The sequence below is a fragment of the Rhodamnia argentea genome, chromosome 6, assembly GCF_020921035.1.
Source record: "Rhodamnia argentea isolate NSW1041297 chromosome 6, ASM2092103v1, whole genome shotgun sequence".
Taxonomy (NCBI): domain Eukaryota; kingdom Viridiplantae; phylum Streptophyta; class Magnoliopsida; order Myrtales; family Myrtaceae; genus Rhodamnia; species Rhodamnia argentea.
The window spans coordinates 9,941,038-9,960,350 of NC_063155.1; the positions used below are offsets into that span (position 1 = coordinate 9,941,038).

The window sequence follows — 19,313 nt, forward strand, 5'->3', positions numbered from 1 at the left end:
TTGTGTTGGTTGGTGCAAAAATTGGCGATGGTAACACCGGGCTTCAAAACTCTTATACTCTCAAACTCTCTTCAAATTTTTTCTCTAAAACCCATCTCAAGAGATCTCTAAATTCTCTATCACCAAAATTCTCCTCCTCAATTCTCAAGAACTCTCCCTCTTTTATAGCCAAATTTCTCCATCCTCTTTTCATCATCTTCCCTTCCATCTTCTCTTCATCATCTTCTTTTCAGCCTCTTCCTTTCTCTATCCTCTCTTCTATATCTCCTCTTCATCATCTTCCCTTCTATATCTCCTCTTCATCATCTTCCCATCCATTTCTTCCCTTCTTCATCTTCCCTTCATCATCTTCTCTTCATCACCTTCCCTTCATTATCTTCCCTTCTTCATCTTCTCTTCATCACCTTCCCTTCATCACCTTCCCTTCTTCATCTTCCCTTCTCCATAGCCCTTTCTCTTGGTATTTGCAATAGGCAAGAGGTTCTACGTTTACCCTTGCCCAGAAAATATTTCTTTTAAGTCCAAATATTCTTGTTACATTTTTCACCCCATGTCAAGTCCGGATGCCCGTTAAATTAAGCTCAAATATTCTGCCCGTTTAATTATATGCCAATGCAATGTATGCTAACAAATAAATATGTGAGATAATTTTTGTTTAGAACTAAAATTAGTTCTAATTTTTATGCAAAGATTAGTCAAAATTTAGATGTCAACACAACCTAATGACCGAAGGATATTATGGTCAATTTTAATAGTTGTTTGGTGACCTGTGACTATTCAGCTTCCAAGACTAGTGGACGAATTTAGATGGTCTTATTAAGTTTCAATACATCTAGTTAAATGCATTTAGTTATTGAGTCTTTTAATTCGTAATTTTTATGAGTCTTTATTGTGGTGTTGCTTTCAAGAGTCATAATTTGGTGGATTCCTTAAGAGTATGTTCGATTTTGGAATTCAAAGAGCCTTTTCTTTTGTTTAGCATATGAATTGAGATGTAATCTCATTGTAATTGAAGGAAAACGATTTGAGTATTTCAATAAATGGGATTTTCTCTGCATGAGTGATTATCTTTTCCTGGTTTCTTATCCTTGGAAGGTGGATACTTCCTTGGTAGTGAGTCAAGAAGCTCTTTATCCTTCACTAGTGGTGTTTCCTTTAAGCCTTAGAGATGAGCTTTTCCTATCCCAATTTCTTCATCCACAGAAAGTGGCTCACTCTTTGGTGATGAGGCAAGAAGTCCTTTATTATTGGGTGGTGATTGTTTCAATAAGAACTGGTGCTGAGCTTCTCTTTTTCCAAAGTCCTTTATCCTTGGCGGGTGATTTGTCCTTTAAGCCTTGATGGTGAACTTCGTCAATCCCGATCAAGATCCTCGCCCGATAGCATGTTCTTTAGGCCTCGGTTTCATTAGAATCTATCATATATTGGCATTCCTCTATCGACTATGACAAATACACACACACACACACACACACACACACACACACACACATATATATATATATATATAAACCAGGAATTCAACAAATAAAAAATAATAAAGCGCATTTTAGAATTTCACTTGAGAAAATTGGTTTCGATTGTTACGATCGGGCTCACAAATAAAAAGAAACCGATAGTAAATGTGAGAAAGAAAAAATCGAGACATAAGATTATCTCGATTCACCCTTAAATTAGAGTTACATTTAGCAGAGGGTTTTACTATAATTAGCAACTCACACATTTGCCTCCTGTAACCCCCACTTAGGCGGCCTCATATCTTCCTGTCAATGGGAAGTATGAACCACATCCCAAAATCAATTAAACAGTGTGTTTCGTACTTATCTGCCCGTGATTGCCATGGCCCGAAGAAAGGGCCCAATATTACACTAAATCTTCTTGTGTGTCTACCTTTAATGGCGGCCAATACTATCAAGTCAACATGCTTCCCTGTTAATCGGGGCACCATCTCCAAATCCCCATGTCACCATCTCATATGTTGTAGGCAAGCTAGTTTAATATATCCTGATACGTGCGTACTTAAACTTTTGAGTAAAAATGGGTTCGATCGAATGTATCGGACTTTGGCCATGTGGAACTAACCGAAAGTCTTATGTCTTTATTATATTGATTAGAATGGTGGACAGATCCGAATCTACCTAGTCTCTCCCATAAATTTCTCACTTCCATCTCCTTTAAACTTGTTAATCACAAGACCTCTGATGAAACCCCTTCCTACGTTGTTTCCAAGGAAATCACGCCATGAGTGTTCAGCTTGTTGTGGCCCTCATATGCGCTCTTACGATACCTCTGTTACTAGTCTTTTTGATTGACCCAAAGAAGAAGACACAAGCATCTAGGAATCTCCCTCCCGGTCCTAGGAAGTTGCCGATAATTGGAAATTTGCACCAACTCGGCTCCTTGCCTCATCGATCACTCACGCGCCTCTCGAAGCAGTATGGCCAGATCATGTTTCTCCAGCTCGGCTCTATTCCCACTTTAGTCATCTCATCTGAAGATGTCGCGAGAGAAGTATTCAAGGCCCACGACCGTGCTTTCTCTGGCAGACCTGTCTTTTACGCGGTCAAGAAGTTATCATATAATTGTTCTGATGTAAGTTTTGGCGCCTATGGCGATTCATGGAGAGAGCTCAGGAAAATAGTGATCGTAGAACTCTTGAGCAGTAAGAGAGTCCAGTTGTTTGAATCTGTGAGGAAGGAAGAGGTTAAGCTCATGCTTGACGCGATCACTTCTTCTCCAGGACCCGTCAATATTGCTGAATTGGCACTTTTATTGGCTAACAACGTCGTGTGCCGAGTGACTTTTGGTAAGAAATGGCAGGCTGAAGGTGGTGGTGTAAAGTGCAAATTTCACAAGACGGTCTGCGAAGTACAGAGCATTGCAGGAGGCTTTTGTGTTGCGGATCTGTTTCCCCAGATAGCTTGGTTTAACAGGCTCAATGGCTTCAAGGCGAAGGTTGAAAAGAACTTCAGGGAGCTAGACAAGTTGTACGATGAAGTGATCGGGGAGCACCGAGACCCTAAAAGGCCTAAACCCGATCATGAAGATCTTGTTGACGTGTTGCTTCGGTTACAAAGGGATCCAAATCAAGCGATTGCCCTCACAGGGGAACAAATAAAAGGCGTATTAACTGTATGTTCCTCTTTGCCTTATTTGTCCAGCACGTCTCCTTCTGTTCACATCCTTATCACTCTGTTACAGACTAGATCATAGAAAAAGTTTGGGACTAATTGCCTAGGATTTTGTTTCAGGACATGTTCAATGCAGGTACAGATACCTCTTCTGCCACTATAGTCTGGACAATGACAGAACTCACCCGCAATCCATCTGTGATGAGAACAGCGCAAGAAGAGGTTCGAGAAGCAGCAAAAGGAAAGTCACAGGTTGAAGAGAGTGACCTTCTAGGACTCACCTACCTCAGATCAGTCATCAAAGAGGCATTAAGACTCCATCCACCGCTCCCTCTTCTAGTTCCAAGAGTAACAATCGAGGATTGCAAGATAAGGGGATACGAAATTCCTAGAGGAACGACTGTCTTCATCAATGTGACAGCGATATCCACAGACCCGAAATGTTGGGAAAATCCTGAAGAGTTTAGGCCAGAGAGGTTCTTGAATAGCTCCATTGATTTTAAGGGACAGAACTATGAGCTTCTGCCATTTGGTTCTGGTAGGCGGGGATGCCCCGGAATACATTTTGGTGTCGTAATAGTTGAGCTTGCATTGGCAAATCTCCTGCATCGGTTCAATTGGAAACTGCCTGAAGGAATGAGTGTCAAAGATATTGACATGGATGAAGATTATGGCCTCTCTACTCACAAGAGAACTCCTCTTTGCCTGATAGCAACCCCCGTGAACGGTTGATATTATGTTTCGGTACTAGCAATAAGAAAGTTCGCTTGATTCACTCCGTAAAAACACAGACTTTTTGCTGTCTTGGCTTGTTTAGTGTGTTGTATGCCTACTGCAAGTTTTCCAGTTTGACTATGTTGCAGTTGCTGTTCCTAGATCCTGTAACATGACTAATTCAAAAAACTTTTGGAAAAACAAAGATCTTAGCAACAAATTGATGCTTTATTTTTTTGGGTGATATTTTCATTTTTCTTAGTGAACTTCATATTGTATCATTTCGGTTTCATGGACTTCTTCCAAGGCAAAGAGGCAATTAAAAGTTGCAGCACCAGGGTTTGTATAGCTTGATAACCCATGTCTTTACCAAACATTTATTGTACAGACAAGTAAAGACATCATCTGATGAAGATTTTCATGTTCTGAAGCAATCCTAGGGAATTAATCGATCTAGATCCACAAAAACATTAAAGAACCACAATGAATTTCCAGATGCTCCTTTTAAATAGTCAAACGCAGCTGTGCTAAGCAACTTCTCTACTCAAGCCAGGGAAGGGACAATGAAGAACTATTAGAAGTAAAGACCAATTACTTGGTCTTTACTTCATAGAGGTCAGCAAAGATTGGTAGCGGTGACCTGGTTCAGTTATATATTTGTTTGAACCAATAGATCTTCCGCAGCTCAGCACCGTCGTTGATTAAACTAACCCAAAATAAAGCTCATTTCAAAGTGCGAGTCTTTACTTGCCACCTTTGAAGAAAGAGATGCTTCCAAATTTGGCTAGTATCAGCTACTCTTGGACATATCATATGGACAAAGATTGAAGAAATATTTGACTTTGTTAGTATTTAGCGTGCAAAAGATATGCTTGGAAATTTCCAAGAACCTGCGTCAGACCGAATAGACGTTTAAAAACAAAGCAAGAAATCTTGTTCTCGAGTTTGGCGAGATCCTCATGAGGAAAAGCAACACCCACGTTCCGTCATTAAGGGGTCATGCCTCGAATCGGTGTGGCCTGCCAATTCACGGTAGTACTTGTAGAACAACTCAATGGTAAAGCACCCATCAAATACCATCATCATGGTGAGCTCATCACTATTCAAAGCAAAGGGGATAAGTTCACTTGGAGTGCCTCTTCAAGGAGATAAGTTCACCTAGAGTGTAACAACTTTAGTAGAACGAGTCGATGATAAAGCACCCATCCAATACCATCATCATGATGAGCTCATCACTATTCAAAGCAAAGAGGATAAGTTCATCTGGGGTGCTTCTTCAAGGGGATAAGTTCACTTAGAGTGTCACAACTTTCGTGTGGCATTCATTTAACTGTCATAACTTTTTTTTCGGTTACTTAAGTGCCACATCGGAGTGAAATCATTTCTAGCAAATCATCCTATGTGGTATTTTTTTTTTTTTCAAGTCACACATGGATTTTTTTTTAATATTTTTTATTTATTTTGAATCTTTTTTTTATTTCTTTTGGATTTTTTCTTTGCATTTTTCCCCTTGGCTGGCGAGGGTCATCGGCGACCCTCACCGGCCATGAAACCCTCGCCCTTGGCCGCCGGGGCTGCAAGGGCAGTCGCGGCCTCGCCGACCGCGGGCGAGGGAGCGAAGGTACAATGATAAGGGACATGTTCAATGCAGGTACATGTTCAATCGGTGGCTTAATGGACACTTTTTGGAGAATTTGCGTCCGTGGTGATTTAATCATCTTGATAGAACAGTGTCCCACATTTTCATATCAGTGCGAGCTGATCCCCTTCTTGTTTAGTAACCAATACATTCGCAACCTTAGGAAGTTAAAATGATACGGGACCATCAGTTAAAATGATAAGGGACCATCTGTCCTTTCCGTTCCCAGAAGCTGAAGATAATGAAGCAAGAGGTCGTCGGAGGCGGGTCTGATAGTTATATCCCACCAGTACCACTGGCCCATCATCAATCGTACATCCAATTCTTTAAGTTAAGCACTTGGAGACCGTACAGAACGTAAAGGCCGCTCACCTACTTTCCCATAAACCCGATCCTTCCCCACGATGAGCACATGCCCATGATCTCCTCTTCCACTCAGTTTCAAATTCTATTCGAGAAGCAAGTGTCGTGTCATGAGTGTTCAGCTTGGAATGGTGGACGCATCCGAATGACAAAAGGTCTTCGTCATTAGTATAAAGATTGGAATGGTGGACAAATCCGAATCTACCTAGTCTCTCCCATAAATTTCCCACTTCCATCTCCTTTAGACTTGTCAATCACAAGACCTCTGATGAAACCCCTTCCTACGTTGTTTCCAAGGATATCACGCCATGAGTGTTCAGCTTGTTGTGGCCCTCGTATGCGCTCTTACAATACCTCTGTTACTAGTCTTTTTGATTGACCCAAAGAAGAAGACACAAGCATCTAGGAATCTCCCTCCCGGTCCCAGGAAGTTGCCGATAATTGGAAATTTGCACCAACTCGGCTCCTTGCCTCACCGATCACTCACGCGCCTCTCGAAACAGTATGGCCAGATCATGTTTCTCCAGCTTGGCTCTATTCCCACTTTAGTCATCTCGTCCAAAGATGTTGCGAGAGAAGTATTCAAGGCCCACGACCGTGCTTTCTCTGGCAGACCTGTCTTTTACGCGGTCAAGAAGTTATCATATAATTGTTCTGATGTAAGTTTTGGCGCCTATGGCAATTCCTGGAGAGAGCTCAGGAAAATAGTGATCCTAGAACTCCTGGGCAGTAAGAGAGTCCAGTTGTTTGAATCTGTGAGGAAGGAAGAGGTTAAGCTCATGCTTGACGCAATCACTTCTTCTCCAGGTCCCGTCAATATTGGTGAATTGGCACTTTTATTGGCTAACAATGTTGTGTGCCGAGTGACTTTTGGTAAGAAATGGCAGGCTGAAGGTGGCAGTGTAAAAAGCAAATTTCACGAGACGGTCCGCGAAATACAGAGCATTTTAGGTGGATTTTGTGTTGCGGATCTGTTTCCGCAGATAGCCTGGTTTAACAGTCTCAATGGCTTCAAGGCGAAGGTTGAAAAGAACTTCAGGGAATTAGACAAGTTGTACGATGAAGTGATCGGGGAGCACCGAGACCCTAAAAGGCCTAAACCCAATCATGAATATCTTGTTGACGTGTTGCTTCGGTTACAAAGGGATCCAAATCAAGTGATTGCCCTCACTGGTGAACAAATAAAAGGCGTATTAACTGTATGTTCCTCTTTGCTTTATTTGTCCAGCGTATGTCTCCTTCTGTTCACTCCCTTATCATTCTGTTACAGACTAGATCAAAAAAGAGCAAGCTTGGGACTAATTGCCTAGGATTTTGTTTCAGGACATGTTCAATGCAGGTACAGATACCTCTTCTGCCACTATAGTCTGGACAATGACAGAACTCGCCCGCCATCCGTCTGTGATGAGAAAAGCACAAGAAGAGGTTCGAGAAGCAGCAAAAGGAAAGTTACATGTTGAAGAGAGTGACCTTCTAGGACTCGCGTACCTAAGATCAGTCATCAAAGAGGCGTTAAGACTCCATCCACCGCTCCCTCTTCTAGTTCCAAGAGCGACAATCGAGGATTGCAAGATAAGGGGATACGAAATTCCTAGAGGAACGACTGTATTCGTCAATGTGACAGCGATATCCACAGACCCGAATTGTTGGGAAAACCCGGAAGAGTTTAGGCCTGAGAGGTTCCTGAACTGCTCCATCGATTTCAAGGGACAGAACTATGAGCTTCTGCCATTTGGTTCTGGCAGGCGGGGATGCCCCGGCATACATTTTGGTGTCGTAATAGTTGAGCTTGCATTGGCAAATCTCCTGCATCAGTTCGATTGGAAACTGCCTGAAGGAATGAGGGTCGAAGATATTGACATGGAAGAAGCTTATGGCCTCACGACTAACAAGAGAACTCCTCTTTGCCTAATAGCAACCCCTGTGAACGGTTGATATTATGTTCCGATACTACCTACCAATAAGAAAGTTCACTTGATTCACTCCGTAAAAACGCAGACTTTCTGTCTTGGCATGTTTAGTGTGTCGTATGCCTACTACAAGTTTTCCGGTTTGACTTTGAAGCAGTTGCCGTTCCTTGATGTTGTGACCTGGATTATTCAAAAACTTTTGAAAAACAAAGATCCTAGTAACGAAATGCTTTATTTTTCTGGCTGATATATTCATTTTTCTTAGTGAACTTCACATTGTATCATTTCGGCTTCATGGACTCCCACCAAGGCGAAGAGGCAATAAAAGGTTGCAGCACCAGTTTTCTGTCCTGTGGTAATTATGAGCTCCAGTTTCTGTTATGAATCAAAACTAGAAAGATTGTGTTTGTATAGCTTCATAACCCATGTCTGTACTATAGTTTTATTGTACAAACAAGTAAAAGACATCATTTGATGAAGATTTTCATCTTTTGAAGCAATCCTAGGGAATTAATCCATCTAGGTCCACAAGAACATTAAAGAACCACAATGAATTTCCAGATGCTCCAAAACACCTTTCAAACAGTCAAAGGCAGCTATGCCGGGCAACTTGTCTACTCAAGCCTGGGAAGGGACAATAAAGAACTATTTTCACTACCAATTATTTGGTCTTTACTTCAAAGAGACTATGATCTTCTGCAGCACAGCACCGTTGATGATTAAACTAACCCAAAATAATGCTCATTGCAAAGCGCGAATGTTTACTTCTTTGCTTACCATCTTTGAAAAAAGATATGCTTCCAAATTTTCCTAGTATCAGCTACTCTTGGACATATCATATCGATTGTTGACACCTAAATTTTGATTTTTCTTTAAATCAATTATCATGCATTAAAAAAAGGGTAGTTTTAGCTCTCACAAAAAAAATAAGTTTTCATGCCTAGCATATTTAATTTAGTTTAACATATATTGCATTTGTGTTATTGTGGACCAAAGGCGACGGTGGAATATTTGAAGCTCAATTGAAATATTTGGATTGGTACACGTGAGTTTTTAGTAAGTTCGTTTAGGCTCATGTCTGAAAATTCCATGCATTTCACATGTGGAGTATTCACGTCGCAATTAGGCAGAATCTGCACGGAGAAAGCCAATCGTTCATGTGAGATTTCATAAAAAAATTCAAAGAGGAAGAATTCAAGCAAATTGGGTAAGATTTGATTCTTCAAGCCCAATCTTCTTCTGCATCAGACTGGGAAAAAAAAAAGAATTGTGTAAGGCTCAAGGAAAATCACGTGAAGGAATAAAGAGAGATATTGATGAGATCTTTCCATATTCACAATAAGAAAGAAAATATACTCTTTTTCCTTGAGATTCTGGACTACTTCACCTATAAAAGGACGTCGTTGTTCACTCAAGGGGGTTCAATTACATACGCATTCAGAATTTTTTTTTTTTTTCAGAAAAGAAGAGAACGTGAGAACGAGAGGAGTCTTCGGTAGTTTCTTCCTGACTTTCGCCCTCTGTGTAGCCTCTTCGTTGATGAGCCATCACTGTGATGATTTGCCGCTTCATTGTCCAACACTACAAGTTGATTGTTGCTGACGTGGCCTGGGTGAAGCTGCACTTGCTCGCTGCAAATCCCCATCAAAGCGCCACACAACAAAATAAAGAAGGAGCTTGAGTGGGCTGATCTGCCTTGTTTGTGCGAAACTCCTTCCTGTTTGTGGCATCCCAGCGGCCGCGATGACGCGAGCCCTTATCCGCGGTTGGCGACTTGGAGTTCGATTGGCAACACGAGGGGCTGTTTGCTGCTCTTTATGTCAAAACAGGCTGTTTGGGGTGATTTTGGTAAATTCACAGCTTTGAAGTACACATTTTTGGCTCAATTGTGCAGTATTTTCTGGGATCACTAGGCGCGTTTGGCTCAGTGTGTTGGCGACCAGTTTCTCCTCAAAATTTGAATTAGGTATTCCTTATCTCTGGTATATTTTGAATATTGTTGATTGATTGAATGTTCCGGATGATATAAATTCTGAATATACATGGTTGCCTATTTGGAGGATTTTGAACCTAGCATATATTTCTGAATTTTGTGGACCCTTGATATGCTTTGGTGTGATTTTTTCTTTAGATGTTTATTTTTGTTTACATTTACTTTTATTATCTTTGTTATAAAGTTTGAACTTTAGTAAAAATATTGCCCTAACACATGTCCTAATTGTGCCTTGTCCCTCGGAAACGTACATTAAAGGCAACATATGACTTCGATTCAGTACGATCGTGCCTACATGTGAATTAGATATCAATCCTCGATCTCGAGGAGCGGATCGCTAATTCCTACATAGAATTTCAGGTTTGCCCTACGTAAATAGGGACGACGGTAATTCTATAATATATTCACTTGCTAACCCTAATCTCGGGATGTTGTGAATAAAATCGAATTTTGGATTTAAAGGTGTTTTATGGGCAATATTGTTTATTTTTGTTCAAATTTCATTATTTTCTAGTTTAAATAAATTCCAAAAAATCCCAAAAAGATGTCACGTTTTCTTAGCTAATCACACTTTTGTGAAAATAACTCTAATAAAATTAGGACTTTGAGAAATCAATTTCTTAAGTTAAATTAGATGTTACTTCACATTGGTGTTTTACCTTTATTTTTCATGAATCCAAAATACACAAAATATACAAAAATACCATCACGTTGATAGCATTATGTTTAGTTTGTTATTATATTTTCCTTGTTGATATTTGCGTTTATGCCCGTCGTTTTTGTATGTCATTACATCTCATGTTATAGGTGATTGCATTAGCATTGCATTTAATAAAAAAACCAAAAAATTATTCAAATCATCAAACTAGGATTTTTCTGAAAATGGTACAAGGGCATTAATTGAAAAGTTAATGTACCGTCCCGAATCCATTTAATCTCTGGTTCGTATGAAATAAGTATTTTCTCCGAATACTTTATTTAGGTTTCTAATCTACCTCCTAAAGATTAGTGGCGCTCCATTTAAAATCTCGGCATGTAATTGCCTAAGTTGCGGTTCGGTGACTTGGGTCCGATTGGTTAGTTAATCTAATTAACCTAATAATCCTTAACCTGAAAAACTTTTAGACATCGATAAAAGCAAGAAATATTTGACTTTGGTAGTATTTGTCATGGGCAAAAGATATGCTTGGATGGATATCTACTTTCTGCTTTCACTGCTTTTATCTAATTATATCTGAGATTATGGATGTAGCTTCCCACGTCAATTGAGCACCTTTGTCTTTTTTCTAATAGGTAGGAATATGTTGAAAATGTGCATTTATTTATGTTGATCATTTGTTCGACAAATAGTTCGCTTCTCGCTTGACAAGAGAGGAATAGACCATTGTATCCACTTTACAGCAAATAGTTCACTTTGTCTTTTTGTCTGCCTGTGGGGTTAAATAAAACTCTTTATTCGTATTCATTCGATGTGGAGACAGTAGACTACTAATCAATCTGATTACGATCCATTGCAGGGTCTTATAATGACCAAATGTTAGAATAAATGTAGAAAGGAAAGATTACCCAAATCCAAAATGAAACAGAATAGTCCAAACAAATCTCCACACAATCCAATAAGGAGCAACAGAGAGCAATTTCTGTTGTAGTCGAGTTCGGTTAACATGGACCATGTTCAACTCATGGGTGTGTATCAGGAATAGGAATCTCAGAAGCTCTAGAAAGAATAGAGTTTAAATTCACAAACTCCATGTTGCCTTTACCCTGAGCACAAGTCAGTGATGAAGCCACTGACGAGTTTTCTCTTGTTCTCTTGTTACCCTGGTTATGAAAACTATCCCTGGGTGTTGGCAAAAGTTAATTTGTCTTCAGGAAAAGTGAAGAAGACACGGATCAGGAGCAATTAGAAAAGCCAGGCCCAGTACGGGTGCAAGTCCAAATCCTGTCCAGAATACAAATCCGGGACCATATTTTTCTTACATAGGGCTAACGAGGCAGATCCCTTTTTCTTTGCCTTTACGAGCATAACTAAATTTGAGGAGCTGTATGTGTTCCAAAGGGGGAACTAGAATATTCTTGTAGTCGGGAGAAACGTTTGCACCAGAACTTCGCTTGAATTGTTCTTGGAGCTTATGGAAAGGTGGAACTAGCCTTGCTGCAAATGATTTGCCTTTTTGATTTGTCGACCCAGCTAGCTCTCATATTCGTTAGATGCTGACTTCTATACATCGGCCAATGGACTATTAATCAATCTGATTACCTCCATCTCAGGTCATCTACAATCAATTGTCACCATCTCCTGTCTTGTGTAGGAAACTTAGTGTAGCAAATTGATATGCTACCTGCTTATAAATCCAAGCAAACGGTTTTATCTTCACTTATTACGTTAAGGAAGCTCAATATAACCATGCATAATGCCAAGACGAACTCGCCTATTGTCTCATACAATCTTCGACCATAAAAAGACACAGGATTTGTCATCTTTTCATGTATTTGATATCCTATCTTTTTTGTTCAAGGACATTATTACGCCATGAATTTCATCTCATTATCATCTTGCAATCCCTCTCGTTGTACCAGTCTTCTGAAATATGACCTTTCTTGAGGTAGAGCAATGTCTGTTCAGGAAGGGGAAAAAAGGAAAGGAAAGGACTGGACCAGAAATATTCAGTGTATCTGAAGAACTTCCATTTCGTTAGAGATAATTCTAGATGGAATAGTAAACAAGAAAACAAATACAAAACTTGTTAAGTAATGATGCCGAATCCAAAATGCTCTTGTTGGAAAAGAGGAAACTCTAGATATGGCACATTTTTTATGGATTCTCTCTCAGTTACTGAAGCTCCTCTGGAGAGTTTTGGCGGGAAAAGCTGCTGCATTCAGCTGAACAATGCTTTCCATGGACATCTATCTCTTGTGCATGATTTTCTTGCTAAATCTCTTCAAGATAATGGGGATTTGGCATTCTTCTGTCTCGAAGCATTGTTCGTGCTTTGTGAATGAAAAGCAAAATCCACCATCGATTGATTTGCGGGTGCCTCCAAGGTACTTCTGATTCCCGTTCTTGGAGGAAGATCCTTATTCAGCATGGTAACCCTAATCAATTGATCATATTCTATGCATCAGAATTGATTATTGAAGTAGAAGTGTTTGGGTACCTTGAGCTGTAGTTCATAAGGGCTTAAAGAAATGTGATGCTGCATTGACTGGACAAATCATAGGAAAAAAACTTCCTTTTGGTTTATCTTAGCAACCTTGAATCCTTTATAGGGGAGAGAACGACCCACCGTGGTTTTGGACTATGATAGTGGCATGTTCATTAGAAAAATGTCCTAATTCGAGGGTTCAAGACTGGGCTTGCGAACTTCCCTATTCTTCGTCCTTGGCAACGATATTCAGAGTTAGGGAGTAATGCTGCAAATAAGCCTATTGGGATCACGACCTCATCATGATCATCCCATGGTCTAGATATGCTGTTGAATATCCTAGAACCTCCTAGATATTCTGCTTGCTGTAAACTTGGTCATGTTGCTACTTCTTGTCGTCCGAGGAAACCTGTGGTGGAACAATGGATTCCCAAAGAAAAAGAGTAACTCTATGGATAAGCAACAGTTTACAAAGAGCCTGTGATTTCTGATTCAGCTCGAGAAAACACTGATAACAACAATTCTCTGTTGAAGCAACCTCTGGTGAATTTGGATATGGGTGATGCATTTGCTGCTCCGGCGACTGACAATGCTTTAATGTGGATGTGGCCGATATGCCTGAATTGATTGATGACCCTGTTATGGATGTCTCGGAGAATACAACTCCGGTTTGATCCTTTGGGAAAGAAGCCAAGTCTATGCCTTCTATTTTACCAAGGAGGACTCGGCCTACAAATAAGCAAATTTCTGCCATCATGATGAACATTTAGCAGCAAAAAGGGGGTCGGAAGGGTTCTCAAAATCTTTATTCAGAGTTCCAGCTCTTGTTGAACACCATGAATGTCTTTGTCCGGAAGATTTGAGGCCTTAATAACCCTTGACAGCACAGTGAGTTTTAAGTCCTTTACTATGACGAATGACAAACGTCTCTTTGGCTTATTGGAAACCGAAGTACGCGAAGTGTAAATAAAGCATATAATGAGACGTGCTTGGCATATATTCATTGTTCTGTTGTTGTTGGGAATGTAATAAAAATAGCTACTTTTGGGAAAAATGACACAAAAATCGTCAATTTTTGTACCGTGCTTAGTTCAGTGCCAAAAATTTTCAAGTGGATCTCATCTCCGCAGCCTAATAGGCAATCCATGTCCTTCCATTCTGGGGGAGGAATTTCTTTTGAGATCTAAACTCTGGAAGCTTCAATCCATTTGAAGTGTCTTTCTACGGGCAGAAATCGAGTGCAATGAGTTAGACTGGAGATCAAAACACTGCTTATTTTCATAGGGCAGTTAAATAAAAAACATCCGTGACGACCCTCAGGTATCTCAGTAATGATCAAGGGGATGGGAAATAGAAGGCCATATAAGTATTGGTTCTGCTGCTATTGACTTCTTTAAATTCCTCTTGGGTACTTCAGAAGAGAAATGTACACTTATCTCTGTATCTGATCTGAATGCTGTAATGAGCTTTAAGCTAGTAGTCTATCTGCAGCAAAGGTCACTGGTACTTCTCATTTCTTTACTTCTACTTGGTCCACCGTAGGTGAGGATTTCTGTGTCGCCTTGAAGAGTTGCAGGTAGAGAGGGCCATTTGGGCCCGTGGGCCCGAACCGGCGAAACCGGTCCGTTGACCGCGGACCGGCCCGTGCGGCCCGGAACCGGCGGTTCGGCCGGTTCGAACCGTCAAAATAAAAAATAAAAAAATAAAAAAGGGGCGGGGCAGAGCCGTTGGCTCCGCCCCCGCCCGCCGCTCCCGCCCCTCCCCTTTGGGCCGTTGCTTTATAATAAAAAAGAATTAAAATAATTCTTGCTTAAATATATGCCCCTTTCTTTTTACAATTCTCTAACAATCTCGAATTCTCTCTAATGCTAATTCTCCATTCTCTCATCCCAACTCTCATTCATCATCTCTCAAAATGGCAAGTGGAAGAAAAAAATAAGAAAAGGGAAAAAAATAAAAAAGATTAGTATATCTTGAATATGATCCTCGTGAGTATGCAAGTTGGGAAAACGATAATATCACTATGTCTCGATTCAACGGCACATCCCACACAGAAAGTCTTCATCCTCGATGTCGAGAACGTCAACGGCAAATGGCCGGCGGAAGGGCCGAGATAATACATCGGACTTGTGGCTCACTTCGACAAGGACGTGATGAAGTCGAAGGTAAGTATAATATAAAATGTAAATATTGTTCGCAAACATATAAATTTACGAAGGAGCGGGAACATTCCGTCGGCATTTGAAAAAACATCAAACGCAAGCGGGGATCTACGCATAACAAATTTGACGCCACTTCTAATCCTCATCCTTTATTTCGTTTCTTGAAGCACTTTATAAACAAACATTAGGTGAATATGTTGCCCTTGATCATGCTCCGTTATATCGGTGAAATTTTAATATGAAATATTTGATAAATCTGCGTTGGTTCAGCGCCAACTATTCCAAAAAATCTTAAACGCGAGTTTTCATCTTTATAAAAAAGAAAAAAATCTTTAGCAAAATTTTTGGAATTCAATGGCGTGTGCATATAGGTGCTTGGCAATTCTTCTTATATGGGTGTCGCGTGTCTTGATAGATGACAATTGGATGATTCAAAAAGACTTATTGCATTCAGTTTTTAATGAAAGCCATTCGGCTCATAATATTTATAGAATAATTAGGCAAATTTTAGAAGAATATAATTTAATAAATAAAGTATTTTCATTGGTTTTGATAATGCCGCCCGGATACGCTTCTATTCCCGAATTAGAAAATATTTGCAAACCCACTTTTGGCGGACAATTTTTCACATTAGATGTGCTTGTCATGTTTTAAATTTATGTGTACAAAATGGTTTACGAACTCTTGACACTTCTCTCCCCCAGTAAAAATTTAATTAAAATTTTTTAAAAAAATAAAAAATGGGGATTTAAAATTTCTGATTTTTTTTGATATAAGATTTATTATGTATGTTTATTTCCAAATATTCCAATTACTTTACTTCCTCACATTGACGTTTGGAAAATTTTAGATATTTTGAAAATTTTTAATGATGCTACTAAGACTTTATCTGGTATTTATTATCCTAACGATTTATTTTTAATAGAGTGTGTTATATTGGTGTTTTTAGTGAATATGAAAATGCAATTAATCATATTTTAGTAATGCGGAAAATGGTTGATTATTATTTGCAAATTCCTCTTGTCTATTTAGTTGGTTTGTTTTGATCAACGTATTAAATTGCGTTTAGATTATTTGAATGTGTATTATATGATTGTTTACATTTGAGATTCAATAGATATTTCAATATATTAGGACATGTTAAAGAATCTATAGTACATTATATGGAGAATTTTGTAGTGATATGGTTTAGTGATTCTAGATCTTTACAATCTCTCACGTAGCAGTGGTAGTTCACTTAGTAGGGGTTATATGTTAAGAGTGGAAAAAAAAAAATAGTTGAAATATTTAACACTCATTTAGTTTCGTGATGCGACATAGCGATTTAACTAGTGGTGGAAGAGTCACCATATCTTCTCATCTCGTCAATATTAGACCTTCTTCACGTTGCTTGAGCATTTTGAGAATTAATTTTACTCTGCCTTCAGATTAGCCCGACTTGGCTAGCTTGGTCGGCTTGGACGGCAAATATCGACAGAGTTAGATCATGAATACGATTTTAGCGATGAAGTTGGAGTATACCGGTGTACTTCGTGGTGTTGGGTTCAGGTAAGAACTATTTTGTTTTCTTCAAATGTTATATAATTTTAGTTCAGCTCATTCCTTTTTGCCATATTTTATTACATGTAATTTAATTGTATTTTATAATTTATAATTTATTATATTTATTTTATTATTTATTATTTTAAAATTATTATTAAAAGGAATCTGAGCGTTCGGATTATACGGCCTGGTCTTCTTTGGGGCCTTATTTCCAAGAAGACTGCTGCAAGGCATAAGCAATCATGGGCCAATTGGCACATCATGTGGAATGTGGATTGAAATAAGGGCATTTCCTTGTTGTAGGCTAGTGTCATGGGCCAGCAGATTCTTGGTCGCAGAATAGCTTGTGTAGCGCCCGACAAGTTGAGAACACCAAGCCAACCTTCCTTTTATAGTTGTTCCTAAGAACGGTATGGCGAATAGCATCCTCGTTTCAGATCGTATCATGCCCAACTTTTCTGGAGTATCTAATCCTTTGAGCGAAACACACAGAACCCTTAAATATCACAACCGGGTTTCATAGCGACACCGGCTCCCTCTTTTTGTCACCTTAAGCTCCTGGTATAATATTTATATCCTAAACCCTAACACAGCCATCTTACATCACCCCACTATAATTTATCACCTCAACCTCTTCACCCAACCATAGCCACATTAGGATAGCAACACCAGCTCCCTACTGGTTGGTGCACGGGAGGTCAACTCTTCAAAGCTCCTCGGAGTATAATATTTATATCCTAGAACTCCTAACACAAACCATCTTGACATCACTCCCACTAATGAGTTATATCATCCCCTCTCTATCACTCACTCTTCACCCCAACGACACAAAGCTCCACTCACGAGGATACGTAAGCACGGGGAGAAACCGGTCCATGACACCAGTCTATCCATTGCTTTGCAGTCTAGTCCCTTGACCTTGCTTTTCCTAAGTTGAGATTGGTTTAGCTTACTTGATGTGAATCCTGCAGTGGGTTTTATCAATAAGAGAGAAGCTGTTTGGTACGGCTTTTCATAACAGCGTTAACTATACAAGAGAGGGAGGTAACTTTTATTTGACAAAACACCTTATGGTTATAATGCCTCCATAGTCACTACAGATGTTAACAAATTTCCCCTATTTTAGCTTTTGAGTATTGCGGATTCAAAACATGTATTACTAAAAACACACTCCAATGTTCTGGGGGTGAGCATAGTGTAAATTTTTTGCTCCTCCTCTTGTTATGCATTTGAAATTCAGAATTAATTTTAACATAAATACCTTGAATTATATAAGATTATTTAAAACTATAGCAAGAGTTAATTTGATTCCATATTTAATTGAAATTTTAGAAGGGTATATGAACTTGCAATTACGTCTCAAATACATTTTTTTTATTGGAAATCTAAAAGAGGAAGCTAGGAAAAAATAAGAAGAGAGAGAAAGTAAGGGTGTGTTTTTTTTTTCATGGAAAGTAAATGCTTTAAAAGACGTTGTCCCTTATATAGTTTACGAAAATTAATGGACATTATGAAAATAGTTATTATTAATAATTAAAATATTTTTCCTTAATTGATTATTTCAAGCGATACGCATGATCATTTTTAGTAAACTATCTTCCAAATTATCCATTTTTCGCCAAACAAACGGAGCCCAAATGAAAATAGAGAACAAAGTAGTTGAGACCTATCGCATTTTAATTTGTAAAAATAGTTTAAGAAATCTCCCAAATCAGTTTTAAAGTGTAAGTCAACATTTATAAGCTTATGGGCTTTGTTGATATCTCTCGGGCCCATTGTAGTCGGAATGCAAATGGGATCGCTGATTGGCTGGCTAAGGCCCATCGGAACAAGAGCCCGGCCCATGATTGGTTAGCCAATTCCCCTAAAACCGTTTTGGAATTTACTTTGTTCTGACTCTTCTGCTTTGGTGATGAAACTGCAATTAGTATGAAATTTCTTTTTAAGGCCCAAAAGGTTATATAATTTGTGATTAAGGGGCCAAGCTAAACCAAATCAACATCGATTTTTCGCTTAAATGGCAAGCTACAGTGATAAATCATTTAAATCACTAACCCTTGGCTCATTATTCAAACAAAAGGAGGTAATTTATCACCTGATTATGGTTGTGGCCATAAACATTAAAGACATTGTCTTTTTTGATAAGAAATTGGTTTGTCTTTAAATAATGGGTAAAATAGACGTTGAGTTTTACTTACGATATGAATGGGGCTATTAGAGGTGAGCAAAGACGAACCGACCGAACCGTATGTTCCTAAGCTTCCGTTCCTCAAATTTTCCGTTCCGATTTAAATCAAAGGAAATTTACCGGTATCGTTTATATTTTTTATGTATATTTTTTTTTTTTAAATTAAAATAAAAATTTTTTTTTTTTTTTTTTTTTTTTAAATGTAAATCTAGTTTTAATAAATAAAGTTGGTGTTGCTCAACATTACTAATAATTTGCATGTTTCATTGGACCATCTAGAATCGGATTAGACCACAACCGGTCGTTATCGCTAAGAATTTGAAGTCGGACCAAACCAGTAATAATGATTGATTGGAGTTGTTTTCGGCTGATAAAGATTTGTTCTTGAGTTAAAATATAACCGGCGAGGCTCCAACCCATGTAACCAAATCGTGAGTTACGCTACTTATTTTAATCTTAAGCATTATTCTCGGACGAAAAGCCTTGTCCGGGAGTCCCCACCGCGTCACGAGTGCAGTACGGTTG

At 39.0% G+C, this 19,313-nt stretch overlaps 2 protein-coding genes across 3 annotated transcripts; both read left to right on the forward strand.

The window, feature by feature from the left end:
• The first annotated feature begins 2,133 nt into the window (after positions 1–2,133).
• Positions 2,134–4,091, forward strand: LOC115732970 (cytochrome P450 71A9-like). The gene is made up of 2 exons (XM_030663651.2): positions 2,134–3,132; positions 3,252–4,091. The coding sequence occupies exons 1-2, from the start codon at positions 2,242–2,244 to the stop codon at positions 3,861–3,863; spliced, it is 1,503 nt and encodes a 500-aa protein (XP_030519511.2). The 5' UTR covers positions 2,134–2,241; the 3' UTR covers positions 3,864–4,091.
• Positions 4,092–5,894: 1,803 nt separating this feature from the next.
• On the forward strand, positions 5,895–8,107 carry LOC115732967 (cytochrome P450 71A9-like). 2 transcript variants are annotated; one of them, XM_048280330.1, is made up of 3 exons: positions 5,895–6,720; positions 6,817–7,046; positions 7,171–8,107. In XM_048280330.1, the coding sequence occupies exons 1-3, from the start codon at positions 6,156–6,158 to the stop codon at positions 7,780–7,782; spliced, it is 1,407 nt and encodes a 468-aa protein (XP_048136287.1). In that variant the 5' UTR covers positions 5,895–6,155; the 3' UTR covers positions 7,783–8,107. The 2 variants fall into 2 exon arrangements, with proteins under 2 accessions (XP_048136287.1, XP_048136286.1); XM_048280329.1 differs by having other exon boundaries at positions 5,896–7,046.
• The last annotated feature ends 11,206 nt before the right edge of the window (positions 8,108–19,313 follow it).

Excerpts from the sequence above, each read along its gene's own strand:
- LOC115732970 (XM_030663651.2), top strand. The coding sequence starts at position 2,242 with ATGAGTGTTCAGCTTGTTGTGGCCCTCATATGCGCTCTTACGATACCT. Across the intron at positions 3,133-3,251 it reads AAATAAAAGGCGTATTAACT|GACATGTTCAATGCAGGTAC; the intron begins GTATGTTCCTCT and ends ATTTTGTTTCAG.
- LOC115732967 (XM_048280329.1), top strand. The coding sequence starts at position 6,156 with ATGAGTGTTCAGCTTGTTGTGGCCCTCGTATGCGCTCTTACAATACCT. Across the intron at positions 7,047-7,170 it reads AAATAAAAGGCGTATTAACT|GACATGTTCAATGCAGGTAC; the intron begins GTATGTTCCTCT and ends ATTTTGTTTCAG.